Below are 14,774 nucleotides of genomic sequence, written 5' to 3' on the forward strand. Positions count from 1 at the left end.
TTTCTGCTGAACAAAGCATTATCAGATCTGTCAACATATAAAGGGGGTCTCAGGTTGTGTCATTTAGTGGGAATCTGCCTGCCGATGTGACCGCGGCCTAAATGTCTTCCATCTGCTCCCTGTTCTGGGCGTTGCTAGCAAGAAGCGCAGGAAGGATGAGTGGAGAAACACATCAGACTACACAGGGTTGGTTTGTAGTCTGTTACCATGGAGACAGATATATTGTATAAGGGCTGTACACCACTTGTGCGAATGTAAATATGAAAATGACCTCTGTATTAGAAAGATACGGATGGTGAGGACAGAGGTGCAAGAGGCACTGGACTCAACAACAAGTTATCAGGCCTCGGGGTGTGAGGTGTGGCCCTCGGCCAGAAAGACACCATGCGAAATCTCCTTTATTTAGATAAGGACATTGGAAATTGTGCGCAATCTTTTGCACCTGTTTTTAACCTCACTTGTTTAATTTCCCCAAAGGATAATACTCACCTGGTGCAGGGACTCCGGTCGGAGGCTCCAGAAGTCCCAAACCATATCAGGGTCCTTCAGATGTGTCTGTGGGTTCCTTTTCTGACTGTGTATGAAGGATGGAAACTGCACAGAGAACATTATTAGAGCAGATTACACCAAGTGCCCATATTCATTATTAGTACAGGTTACACCAGGTGCCCATTTTCATTATTAGTACAGGTTACACCAGGTGCCCATTTTCATTATTAGCACAGGATACACCAGGTGCCCATTTTCATTATTAGTACAGGTTACACCAGGTGCCCATTTTCATTATTAGCACAGGATACACCAGGTGCCCATTTTCATTATTAGTACAGGATACACCAGGTGTCCATTTTCATTATTAGTACAGGATACACCAGGTGCCCATTTTCATTATTAGTACAGGATACACCAGGTGCCCATTTTCATTATTAGTACAGGTTACACCAGGTGCCCATTTTCATTATTAGCACAGGATACACCAGGTGCCCATTTTCATTATTAGTACAGGATACACCAGGTGCCCATTTTCATTATTAGTACAGGTTACACCAGGTGTCCATTTTCATTATTAGTACAGGATACACCAGGTGCCCATTTTCATTATTAGTACAGGATACACCAGGTGCCCATTTTCATTATTAGTACAGGATACACCAGGTGCCCATTTTCATTATTAGTACAGGTTACACCAGGTGCCCATTTTCATTATTAGCACAGGATACACCAGGTGCCCATTTTCATTATTAGTACAGGTTACACCAGGTGCCCATTTTCATTATTAGCACAGGATACACCAGGTGCCCATTTTCATTATTAGTACAGGTTACACCAGGTGCCCATTTTCATTATTAGCACAGGATACACCAGGTGCCCATTTTCATGATTAGTACAGGTTACACCAGGTGCCCATTTTCATTATTAGCACAGGATACACCAGGTGCCCATTTTCATTATTAGTACAGGTTACACCAGGTGCCCATTTTCATTATTAGCACAGGATACACCAGGTGCCCATTTTCATGATTAGTACAGGTTACACCAGGTGCCCATTTTCATTATTAGTACAGGTTACACCAGGTGCCCATTTTCATTATTAGTACAGGTTACACCAGTTGCCCATTTTCATTATTAGTACAGGTTACACCAGGTGCCCATTTTCATTATTAGCACAGGATACACCAGGTGCCCATTTTCATTATTAGTACAGGTTACACCAGGTGCCCATTTTCATTATTAGCACAGGATACACCAGGTGCCCATTTTCATGATTAGTACAGGTTACACCAGGTGCCCATTTTCATTATTAGCACAGGATACACCAGGTGCCCATTTTCATGATTAGTACAGGTTACACCAGGTGCCCATTTTCATTATTAGCACAGGATACACCAGGTGTCCATTTTCATGATTAGTACAGGTTACACCAGGTGCCCATTTTCATTATTAGTACAGGTTACACCAGGTGCCCATTTTCATTATTAGTACAGGTTACACCAGTTGCCCATTTTCATTATTAGTACAGGTTACACCAGGTGCCCATTTTCATTATTAGCACAGGATACACCAGGTGCCCATTTTCATTATTAGCACAGGATACACCAGGTGCCCATTTTCATTATTAGTACAGGTTACACCAGGTGCCCATTTTCATTATTAGTACAGGTTACACCAGGTGCCCATTTTCATTATTAGTATTATTAGTACAGGATACACCAGGTGCCCATTTTCATTATTAGTACAGGTTACACCAGGTGCCCATTTTCATTATTAGTACAGGATACACCAGGTGCCCATTTTCATTATTAGTACAGGTTACACCAGGTGCCCATTTTCATTATTAGTACAGGTTACACCAGGTGCCCATTTTCATTATTAGTACAGGATACACCAGGTGCCCATTTTCATTATTAGTACAGGTTACACCAGGTGCCCATTTTCATTATTAGTACAGGATACACCAGGTGCCCATTTTCATTATTAGTACAGGTTACACCAGGTGCCCATTTTCATTATAACTACAGGTTACACCAGGTGCCCATTTTCATTATTAGTACAGGATACACCAGGTGCCCATTTTCATTATTAGCACAGGATACACCAGGTGCCCATTTTCATCATTAGTACAGGTTACACCAGGTGCCCATTTTCATCATTAGTACAGGTTACACCAGGTGCCCATTTTCATCATTAGTACAGGATACACCAGGTAACCATTTTCATTATTAGCGCAGGTTACACCAGGTGCCTATTTTCATTATTAGCGCAGGTTTCACCAGGTGCCCATTTTCATCATTAGTACAGGATACACCAGGTGCCCATTTTCATTATTAGCGCAGGTTACACCAGGTGCCTATTTTCATTATTAGCGCAGGTTTCACCAGGTGCCCAGACTGTCCAACTTACCAGAATCGGATCCCGAATAAAGAATATTGGGGTGTTGTTGCCCACAAGATCCCAAATGCCTTCATCTGTGTAGAACTTTACTGCGAATCCTCGTGGGTCACGGATGGTGTCAGCGGATCCAAGTTCTCCAGCTTTTGGGTGCAAAGACAATAGGACATTGGGTTTAAGTGCATATCATTAGGAGGTTGTCCGGCCTGAACAGTTGCAGCTTCGCTTGTATAGTCTGGAAGAAACAGCCATCAACTAGTATTGCTAAAAAAAAGTGACTTCTGGTCTTCAGAGAGAGGGACTCAGCAGCAGCTCTCTTTTCTGAGTAAAAGAGGAGGGAACAATGCAGAGAACCCCATTCATCCCTGCTTTCTGCCCTTTAAGTGGTGTCCTCAGGTCTCTAACCAGTGCGAAGCATAGGATAGAATGGAAGGGGTTGAGTTCGGGGATATATAGTTTTTTGTGATTATTATTTAATATTTTACGTAGAAAGTGGCTGAAATGAAGCCAGGATTCATAGAAAAACTCCCTGATGAAGCGGTAGCGAAACGTGCGTTGGAGTTGTGGAGAGGAGGTTGTGACGTGCCCTTTATGGTCAGCTCTATTTATATATTTAGAATATATAAATATATATTTATAATATGTACCTTTATATACCTTGACATCTTCTATTTTGCTACCTCATTTTGGCTTTGTGCAATATACTCATGATATATACTGTATATTTTTCATTTCTTACTAGACATTTATTTAATCATACTTTATTAACTACACATTTTTAGTTATTTATTATTTATTTATATTGTTCATGTCATTAATTGTCCTATATTTCTATATTGTCAGCCACTAGCTACTTCTTGATCCCATTTACTCTATTAGGGAACGTCCAATCCCCCTCCCTCTTTTTCATCAATTTTTTCATATTATCCTTTTGTTTTGTGTTTTTATTTTTATTGGTTGTATATTTCAACATTAATAAAATATTTCTATAGTAACTATACAGATTTTTGGGGTGTATATATATTTTTGTGGTATTCGTGGGCTATTATATCTCTTTAGATTTTGGAATTTCCTTCTTATGTAGGTTTTCTCATAGAAAAAAGCCTGTGAGTCCTCGTTGCCCCGCCCACATATAGTGATTGACAGTCTTCCCTGGGTGAGTTTGTAGCATACTTTTCAAGTCTCACAGGAGTCTTGGCGGCTCCTACAAAAAAAAATGAGACGTCTTGGATTCCCGGAAAAGTCAGCAAATTTTTCGGCTCCTGCATAAAACCTCCCAGTAATCAGGGTCCTTGTGTCCTGGAGTCTTGGGGATGCCAGGATAAAGACTAGGAGGGTCAGAAAATGGAACTAGATAATGTGTAAATGCTAAATCGGGAGCATGACCAGACAAAATTAGGTAATACTGTTTAAATATATATATATATATATATATATATATATATATATATATATATATATATATACAGCTGTCAATCATTCTGTATGTGGACGGGGTTAGGAGGACTCACAGGCTTTTTTTATGAGTCCTGGTAACACTTAAGAAACTTTTTATATCAAAATGAAAGAAAAAAGTAATAGAAAACTTTATATCCATGAGCTCAGGGTATCCCCCTGCATCATATGCTGCCCTCGTATAGGTGACCTGACAAAGCCACGAAAAGTAGTTCAAAGTGGACAATCCCTTTAATTTTCAGGATGCTCTAGAAGTGACGTTTGTGCAAGTTTTCTCCATTGATCCTTATTGTAGAAAATAGCAAAGCAAAATTAAATGAAAAAAATAAACTACAGCAAGGGCCTGATTTTAAGTCCATGTAATGGGGTCTTACCTACAGTAGAAAACCTCACAGCAATATCGGTTTTCTTCCCAATGCACTCAAACACTTTGGCTTTCGTGTACTGGGTGATGTCATGGGTGACTTTGAAATATCCAAATGCTCCTGAAATGAGAAGACACATAGGAGAAATGTGTGCAGCTTGTTTCTATAGGCCCCAAATATCATCCTGGGTTCTCTTGTCTTGTCATCTTGAAATGGTGCAGATTGAGGAGAACTAGAAGTTCCAGCAACTCCAAACTTCCATCTATCCATTTGAGAAGGTCAAGACCATTCAGAATGTGGTTAATACAAAGCTTTAAAATTCTGAAGTTTTCTGCAGCCACCACTAGAGGGAGATAAGTGCATGTCTTATATACTGATCTTAATAATGATAGTGTGCTCCCCCTAGTGGTGACTGAACATAGGCAGAACTTTAACATTTTTAAGGGTTGTCTTATTTGTGCTGTCGTTTCAACAAAGTTTGCATAAATCAATAGTACATAGTGTGAATATTAGAAACATTGTAATATATCTTGTTAGGGAAAATAAGCCTATTTTTCCACTTATGAGTCATTTATGGAGAGTTTGTGGAAAGGAAAAGAGGAGGAGAAGCGGGGAGCAGAGTGAGAAAGAGAAGAAATTGTACCGATTGTTCAGCTGCTTTCTAGTAAGTGTTTTATCTTAACCAATAGCTGGATTAACAGCTATACTGCTCAGTATTGCTGTATAATGTCCACCATGCTGTTGCTTTTTAATAAGTGTTTTATCTCGCCCCATAGCTGGATTCACAGCTACACTTCGCACTACTTCTGCAAAATGTCCTCCATGCTGCTGCTCCTGAACAAGTGTTGCATAGAGACAAGAGAGCAGGAATTATTTTCTGCGTCTGCGTGTGCCGTGTATGGGAAACATCATTGCTGCTACTCTTCACCCACTAGCTCTGAGACAACTTATCATATGTCTCGCAATTTTTCCATCTTGGCCTTCTGAAAATGCACATTTTTTTCTGTTCAGTGTTTCCATAAATCTTCTTATCTTTCCCTTCCCACAGCATGCAGTCTCAAAAAAAAAAAACCTGCAGCTGCATCCCCCTCCTCTTCTCTCCTTCCTTTATTTTTTATATTTCAGGGACTGAAGAGGTTTGTGACATTTATAAAGAGTCTGCAGAAACTAAAATAGGCTGTTCTGGCACCCGGAAGCCATGGAAGGTGAGACATTCCAATAATAAAAGATATATTTCACAGCTTTATGTCACACCATAAGACCCAGAGTATGTGTACTCCATTGCGGTTATGCTCACCTGCTCCTTTAGCATGCACTACTCTTTCAGGGATCCTTTCCCGGTCAAAATGGGCCATCTCATCTATAAATACAGTGTCCTGGACCAGCAGTGGCCCCGTCGGGCCCACAGTTAGGATATTCAGCTTGTCCCCTGTGGGAATGCCTGCCCCGGTGGTGAGGACAGAAGACCCCTAGAGGCAATCACATTAAAGTTACCTGAGATTCTCATACCTGTTGTTTAATGACAGAAGACGAAAAAGTTTATATGAACATTTGAAAACTGCAAGATTTGAAGGTTCTATTTCCTGGTGGATACAAAGAAGAATTCCAATCACAGAGCATGCAGCAATCGGGAAAACTGTAAGGAACTTTCCCATTTTTCACACAAGTGATATAAAGGAAGACCATGACTCCTGTCCCAGAATTATATGGTGGAAGGAACTAATATCTTTGTGACCCCTCCTCTTTATTCACAGCCATCCTTAAAATTATTCTTCATTCATTTTTATTTTGGTCAAAACTTTATTTCTTCAGCCACCAAGCTCCAAATCCTCACCACTAGGAGCAGACTGCATATGGACTAATGCAGCTGCCACTAGGGGGAGCTCACTGCATAGACTTATACAGCCACTACTAGGAGGAGCTCACTGCATATGGACTAATGCAGCTGCCACTAGGGGGAGCTCACTGCATAGACTTATACAGCCACTACTAAGAGGAGCTCACTGCATATGGACTAATGCAGCTACCACTAGGGGGAGCTTGTGGCATATAGACTTATACAGCCACCACTAGGGAGAGCTCACTGCTTATTGACTTATACAGTCATCAATGCAGACACAGTATGAGGAGCGAGGGGGGGGAATGGGTACGAACAGAGTATGGGGAGTGAAAGGGGGGAATGTATGCGGACACAGTATGGTGAGCGAGTCTGGGTATGGGTGCAGGCACATTATCAGTAAAGAGGGGGAAAATGTATGCTGACACAGTATGAGGAGCGAGGGGGGGATGGGTATGAACAGAGTATGGGGAGCGAAAGGGGGAAAATGTATGCTGACACAGTATGGGGAGTGAGGGTGATGGGATGTGTGCAGACACAGTATGGGGAGTCAGGGGGGGAATGTATAAGGTGGGGATTGGTGCAGACATGGAATGCGGGGGATGGGTACGAACAGAGTATGGGGAGCGAAAGGGGAGAATGTATGCGGACACAGTATGGGGAGCGAGTCTGGCACATTATCAGTAACGAGGGGGAAAATGTATACTGACACAGTATGGGGAGCGAGGGTGATGGGATGTGTGTGTAGCGCCCCGAGGTTTCGGTCGCTACAGAGGTATTGCATCTCACCCAGAGGTGTGATATCTCACTTCCAGGTAAGGATGGAGTGTGGCTCAGGACCCTAACACCCACATGCACTACACCACATTTCCGGGGGACAGGGCGACAATGCTCCCAAGAGTGAGCACAACTGCCCCTGTCCCTGGCTGGAGTGGGGGGAGGGAACACCTAGAAAGGGGGAACCCGGTAGTGTGTGGGTGGGGAGAGAAGATCCAGGGTGCACTGTATAGGGGAGTATATATGGTGGGCACCATCTTAGAGTCAGGGAGTAGAAAGTGGGAGAGAGCAGAGAGAGAAGGAGGCTGGGAGCAGAGGCTCTGCATGGGCTCTGCTCCGCAGGCAGGCCAAGTCTCAAGGCCTGGTCCTGGAGGAGAGGAAAGGAGAGGAGAGGAACGGAGGAAGCTCTAGGAGAAGACTGAAGGGACCCCAGGGGTGCGGACCGGCCAGCCGCCACCACACGCCCGCCGCTACCAGAGTAGGGGGGTCAGGCCAAGAAAGGGAACCGGATCCCTCATCTAGTGGAGGAGAGCAACAACCCTCAGCTAGCAACCGGAGGCCGTGGCACTGTACGTGCACGGCCCCCCACTACACCCGTTAGGAAGGCACCACATAGGACCCAGGGAAACGGAACATACGTTTGCCCGCCAAGGCCCGAGGCAGCTGGACAGAAACGTGGTCAATTGTGGGGTACGACAGGCCAGAGAAAGGACACACGAAGGGGGTCCTGGAAAGTATTCCAAAGGTACCTGGGAGTTGGCCGAGTCCCTCACCTGGTGAGCACAGCACGACGTGGGCAGCCATCACCTGCAGAAGTGGCTTGGAGTGTAAAACTGTGAGTAAAGACCATGGACTGCATCACTGGACTCGGAGTCATTACTGTTGCTCCCGCGCACCATCACCCCCACCATCAGCACTCACTGCCCTGAGGCTATACTCCTCCCATGGGGAGTTATACTACCCTCTGCTGTGCACACTACATCAGCCTCAGCGGTCTGCCACGCAGCAGCGGTTCTCAGTGACCGCAATCCACGGGTGGCGTAGTCGGACATTTAAGCATTACAAAACCAAGGAGACAGATCCGCAACTGGTTTGACCGCCCTGAGGCACGGGACCGGGTCGCCGCCACGGAGACTACAAACCCCAGCGCCGCACAGAGGCCCGGCTCCGGGTATTTTAACACACACGCACGGCCCAGGGGGCGCGTCATGTGCAGACACAGTATGGGGAGTTGGGGGGGGGGATGTGTGAGGAGGCTGTATGGAGAGTGAAGGGGTAAATATATGGGGAGACAGTATGGTTAGAAGAGGGGATGTGAGAGGAGTCAATATGAGGAGGAAGGGGGAAACGTGTGAGGAGGCTATTGAGGGGAATAGTGTGAGGAGACTGGATAGGGGCAGAAAAGGGTGAGTGGGCACAGAATAGAGACTGAATAGTGTGGGGTGGGGTAGTATTTGAGGACAGTGTAAGGTCACAGCCAGGATGGGACAGTAAGCCAAGTAGGGGGGAGTCTGATGAGGGGTCACAGTATAGAGAATGGGCCCTATAGGGGGGGACACAGTGTGATGATAGTGTGAAGAGGGGGCCCAGTACGGAAAGGAGAGGGCAGTGTGGAGAGTATGTTGTCACGCAGGATGTGGGAAAGACTTAGTGCAACACAGAGGGAAGAGGCAAAGGGAGCCCAGACACTAGGGAAAGGGGTGTGTGGAGACCTCCTAGTCTGGTCTAGTGTCACACTGTCTCAACTATCGTCCCTATTTTGGCTCTTCACCAATCGCCGCACGCGTGCCTCGCCCTGTCTTTCGCTAACATATGGCTAAGGCTAGGGAGGGGAGGAGATGAGCACTAGTCGATCTCCACTAAACTCTATAGACAACAAGGGTAGGCAAACGGGGGGGAATTGCTTAGCTTTAGACGACTCCAGACAAATGCGTACACGGCCCCAAGCTCCAAAGAGGACAAAGTACTCCCTTGCTAAAGCCTCACAAGTAGTAATGAATTTCGCCGGCACCTCCCTGTCAGACACAGCAGGCAAAATTTATACACCTAGGCCAGGGAGCTAATTAGCCAGAGGGAGGTAGCTGCTGGGTCCCAGAGACAGCCAGCCTCTAAGATGTCTGTAATGCCAAACGTAGAGATCTCCTGCAACCAACTGCAGGGCGACTGCCTGTCACATCTGACACACCCATGGACACATGTACCATAAGAGAGACAGTGTGGGGGGTCATATTTTGTGCAGGGAATATAGTGAGGGGCAACTGTATATTGAGGGGCTCAGCATAGGGCAGATATTTTTATTTAGGAGCATTATAATGCCACTGCTATCTTTAAGGGCGTCGTGTAGGAAGACCGGAGAAGATGGAGGTCTGCTGAGACGGGCTGTGGATGAGAAAAGTCACCATAGCATCTGGACAAGATGAAGAAGAAAAGAGAATGACTCCAGAGACGTCATCTATCAGGTACCTGGAGGTAAATGTTATTTGTGATACTGACTAATTCTCATATTTTTATTTATGTTAGGTGCATTAAAGGGGTTATGCAAGTTTGCGATGAGTCTGCAGTCATTCTCTGTGACTGCAGACTTCTGGATTCTCACAGTGTGCACTATCTGGATTCTCTCCTACTGGTGATTTGTAGATATGCGGTCACATGCCAACTAGTCATGCATGGCCTTACTCAATGAACATGAATTGAGCAAAGTTGGACATGTCTAGTTGGAATGGGGCCAGAAGTATACAATTCTCATACTTGTGCTGACATGACCGTCCACTCTTGCCACCAGCAAGGAAGAATCCTGAAAGTGTGAAGTGCATGCGCTGTGAGAATTCAGAAGTCACTTGAAGTGACTGCAGACTTTCATCTCAAACCTTGACAAGCCCTACAATTATAAAATGAAGCCCTGTATCATGCCGATCTTAACAGCATATAATATACTCACGGTCAGGATTCAGCTCTGTTTGCCGGTTCCAGCAGTCATCACATAGCCAATTCACTCATGCGATTTTGATACTTAGGCCGGAGTCCCATTAACGAATCACATCCGATGCGATGCGCTAATGACACTCGAATCCTGCTCTGCTCCGAGCGTGACCCGAGTGTCAGTGCTCTGATCCTCTCGCATGACGGAATCGGAGCACAGGTGCGGAGGAGACAGAGAAAGTAATTTCTCCATCTCCTCCATTGCACTGCACTCGGGTGATATCAGAGTGCAGTGTGATGTTTGACACACAGCCTTAGACTTATATGGGTGTGTGCCATCAAACTTTCACATGCAATTACAGCAAGCTGCGCTTTAGTTTTTTTTTTTCAGTCCGATCTCGATCCGATCTGAAAAAAAGAATGCAGATGAGCACCGAATCAGAGTAACATTAGTCCGAATGCAATCCGATTTTTTTATCGGATTGTATTAGACTAATTTATTTGCAAGTGTGAATGAGCCCTTAGTGTGCAAGTCGCGTGCTTGGGGGCGCCAAACTTTTATTACCATCTTCCCTATGACGCACTGTCATGGAGGGAGCGTAGGTGTACTGTGTACAGCGCACAGACTCTGAAACTAAGCTTTCTCCATGCAGGGCAGATGTTGCCTGTGTTATACAGCCGTCACCTGCCTCTAACAGTAGCAACACGATGTAGCTGTTCAACCACAAGCAATCGCTGACAGTGGTATTTCAGTGGCGTTGTCACGGTGGGGTGACTGTTCCAGCACACATTGTCCCTTTCAACCACCATATTGGTGCTCTTGTGAATAAGTTAAAGTAATAAGTTTTTCCCAAAATATTTAAAAAATAGTAAATATATATATAAATATAATTTTTTTTATATTCTATATAAAAAAAGCAAAAAACTAAAAAAGTCTAACCAATCGAAATACAAAATTACTAAACCCGTAAGGTAAATATTGTAAAGAAATAATAATCTGAACACTGGAATTACTGGTTTATTCTTTTCATCACCGCTGCAAAAAAAGCTAATACAAAAGGGATAATAAAATATGTACCCCAAAATTATACTAATGGAAGTGACTTCTCGCCATGGAAAAAACAAGTCCTCATACAGCTCCATTAATGGAAAAGTAAAGTTATGGATCTCAGAACATAGCGACAAAACAAAAATTATTTTTTTTTTTTAACTGCTAAAATATTTTTAAAAAGTTTTGGTATCACCATAATTGTACCGTCCTGGAGAATCGCGTTACCAGCTCATTTTTACTCCACAATAAAAAGTGTAAAAACTAAACCCGAAAACAGGCCAGAAGGCAGTTATAATTCACGAAGCCTGCGGTGCCATTTATCTTCCAGCTTCTGCCGTCTGCCTCATTAGATAAATAAGTTATAGTGACTCTGCAGTAATGGGCTGAACAGAGCTGTACAGGACGAGAAAAACAGCACCACCCCTGTCCTCAGGTTATGTCTCTAACTGCAGCTTAGTCCCATTTCCTTCTGTAAAGCTGACCTGCAATACCAGATACAACCTGAGGACAGGCGCGGAGCTGTTTTTTAGAAGGAAGTGTCACACTATATATTCTGGATTAGTAAAACACAAGATCAGCAAACAGCAAATGTATTCTGTTGATAGTGCTGGGAAGAGCAGGATAACTAAACCTGCCACATGTCACTTTTTTTTATTTTTTCATCTAATTTGCTAGACAAAGATGATAATATATCAAGTGACTGTAAAAAAATAAAATACCAACTATGTGTCTGCCGAGACAAATTTTTTTACTTACTAATTGGTTGGAGAAGCTTGGAAATGTACATGTCTATTATATATACAGTATATGGACCAAAAATGGGTGAAAATCAAATCTGACACATGAAAATGGTCTGCATTCGTAAGACTGCTCTTTCCCAATTATCGGCCCTGGTAATGATGTCAATGCCAATAAACAAGTGCAAATTTTAGACAAAACTTTGGCTCACTGTAAGGGTCTGTACATACATTGCAGTTTTTGTCTTTTTTTCTGCACAGTTTTGTCACAAAACCCGAAGGATTTCCAAAGTCTCAGCAATGACAATGACATTATTGAAGTCTCATGCACCCATTCCTTATTTTTTTACTTGCAAACTTAAATCTGCAGCATGTAAATTTTTGCATTAGATTTCACCCATACTAATGAGTGGGGAAAAAAAAAAAAAAAAATCGGCAATAACACAACAAAAACATGGCAAAAATGGGCGTATTTTACTCTGTTTTTCCTGCCAAGAGATGCAGAAATGGTGCAGAAATTTCTGCAGCAAATACTTAATGTGCGCACAGGCCTCCTTCACACGTCCGTGTTTAAATATTTATGTGAAAAAAATGGTACCGATGTCATGTGTTTGGTCCGTGTGTCCATTTTTACCGTCAGTGTTTTACACGGATGGATAAATAAACTACAAAGCTTCTCTGGTCCACGAACCCATAGACTTATATTTGCACGTTTCATCAGTGATAACAGAGAAAAACGAACATCTCCATGAGTTATACACAGAAACAATGTATGAAAACACACAGACATGTGAACAGCGCCGTAAATTAGAATGTGTGCGTGCTCTATCCGTGGAGAGATGTGGATAGAATATGTATGTGCAACACGGATGTCTGAAGAAAGGGCTAACAAGCAGGATTTGAGCTATATTACAGATCCTGAGGTTTAGCAAATTATATATATATATATATTATATATATCTCTCTCTCTCTATATCTATCTATATAAACCCCTGGATTAAAAAAAAAAAAAAAAAAAAAAAAAAAAGTAGAACTACAGGTCCCAGAATACCTGCAATCTGTCCTATTGCTAACCTTGATTCCGACTAATACCCTAGCTCATAAAAGCTTTAAGATAAAGCAGCCGCACCTCACCCCGACTACACCCCTACGTTACGCTTCACCCGTCGCAAACTAAAACCTTTTATTCTGTTTTTGATTTACTTAAGCCGATGACACACCCAATACAATCCATAAAATATTAACCCGTTAACATACTTTATATTAACCCTTGCCCTATGGCAGTGGTGCACAAGTGCAGTGTCAGGACATGCTGGGAATTGTAGTTTTGCAACATCTGAAGAGCGACGTTTTGGAAACCAAACTCCTCCAAGTCTCTTTTTGTCATGATCCCAACTATCCTACAACACTTGGCACAAGTGTGGCATTCCTAGGGCTCGCGTGTCAGCAGGACTCCCATACCGAATTACTGCCTCCATGGCACAGAGCTCTGCCACCCATGTATGTTCCATACCCTTTTAACGTTCGGGAAACTTACTGATACCTTGGTGTGCTGTTTGGATTTGTCCATGATGAGAGTCTCTGGCTTCTTCTGGCACTCGCCTGTTTGAGTAATTGTCTTTAGCAAATACTACCGTCAATTTATCTAACTTCCTAACCGCCCTCTCTGTATTTCCACTCCCTCCTCTACATCATAACGGGGCTGCTACTGCCAAAGAATGTCGCAATCTTCCTCCTCTGTCCCGGAAACATCCATTACACAAGTGCTCAGAGCACAGGGAATGGTACGAAACCTTATAAAAAGTAGTGCAAAAAATATATAAAATATTAAAATTATTTTTTTCCCCCTCTATATCTATTTATTTCTAATGCACAACATAGCAGGGTTATCTGGATGTAGCAGAGCTATCCATCTGCAGAAAAAATACGCAGAAAAGTTAGATCTCAGCTCTGCTACATCTATACACATCCTATAAATCAATGGTGGCCGTATGACAAGTAAGGATGCCTGAAGATCTTACCCTTACTAGGATCAGCTCTGCTACATCACCACTGTGTCCATTTTCATTTTAGGTCATGCATACCTCTCACTTAAAGGGGAACCTGACTTTGTTTTAATGATGCTAGCAGTCAGAAGTGCAACGCAGGGGCTGCACCGGGACTATGGCATTGATGGCTCTTTGCAGTGTAATGCAGTTGAATGGGGGCTGCATTGCAACCTGCAAGGTAGTGCAACCATGACAAGCAAGTTAGAGTCATTTTTTTTTTATGACTTGCTTGTCATGGTCTCTGTACCTTGCAGGTTGCAATGCGACCCCATTCCCCTGTGACCTATGTCCGCGCAACTTGAACTGTGGCCAAAGTCGTTGTGCAGCCCCAGAATAAGTGACATAGCTGGATTGTATATTGTATATGACCAACGCCAAGCTGCTTTTTACGGCCATGTTCAGACATGCCAGATTCTGCAACTCCGTCTATTCAGTGGGGTTGTCAGCCAGTACATTCCTAGAAACATTTCTGTACCATGTCTACAACTCGGGGGGTTGGAAGAGGCAACAGGTTTGTGTTGAATGGACACATTGTGATAACATGATCGATAAATTCAGCTCTGCTACATCTGCAGTTGCTGGATTTCAGAAACACTCATATTATGATGTAAATACAGAAACTTAATCTCTTCCCCCCCTTCTGCAACGATTTAATTGCTCACACAGGAAGCCGGGCTGATCACACCAAGGTGGTCC

The 14,774-nt window shown here is 43.5% G+C and overlaps 1 protein-coding gene across 2 annotated transcripts in view; it reads right to left on the reverse strand.

The window, feature by feature from the left end:
• LOC141174108 (catalase-like) overlaps positions 1-14,644 on the reverse strand; it is a 49,109-nt gene extending 34,465 nt beyond the window's left edge. The window contains exons 1-5 of one of the 2 annotated variants that reach the window (XM_073658775.1): positions 13,568-14,644; positions 6,007-6,178; positions 4,719-4,829; positions 2,902-3,032; positions 490-594 (exon numbers count right to left, since the gene is read on the reverse strand). In XM_073658775.1, the coding sequence (XP_073514876.1) occupies positions 490-594; positions 2,902-3,032; positions 4,719-4,829; positions 6,007-6,178; positions 13,568-13,600 (552 nt within the window). In that variant the 5' untranslated portion in view covers positions 13,601-14,644. The remainder of the gene's footprint in view (positions 1-489; positions 595-2,901; positions 3,033-4,718; positions 4,830-6,006; positions 6,179-13,567) is intronic. The other variant, XM_073658776.1, reaches the window with a different exon arrangement.
• Positions 14,645-14,774: the final 130 nt, after the last annotated feature.

This window comes from Phyllobates terribilis, unplaced genomic scaffold (assembly GCF_046119375.1).
Source record: "Phyllobates terribilis strain yellow unplaced genomic scaffold, ASM4611937v1 Scaffold_13__5_contigs__length_258822181, whole genome shotgun sequence".
Classification (NCBI taxonomy): Eukaryota; Metazoa; Chordata; class Amphibia; order Anura; family Dendrobatidae; genus Phyllobates; species Phyllobates terribilis.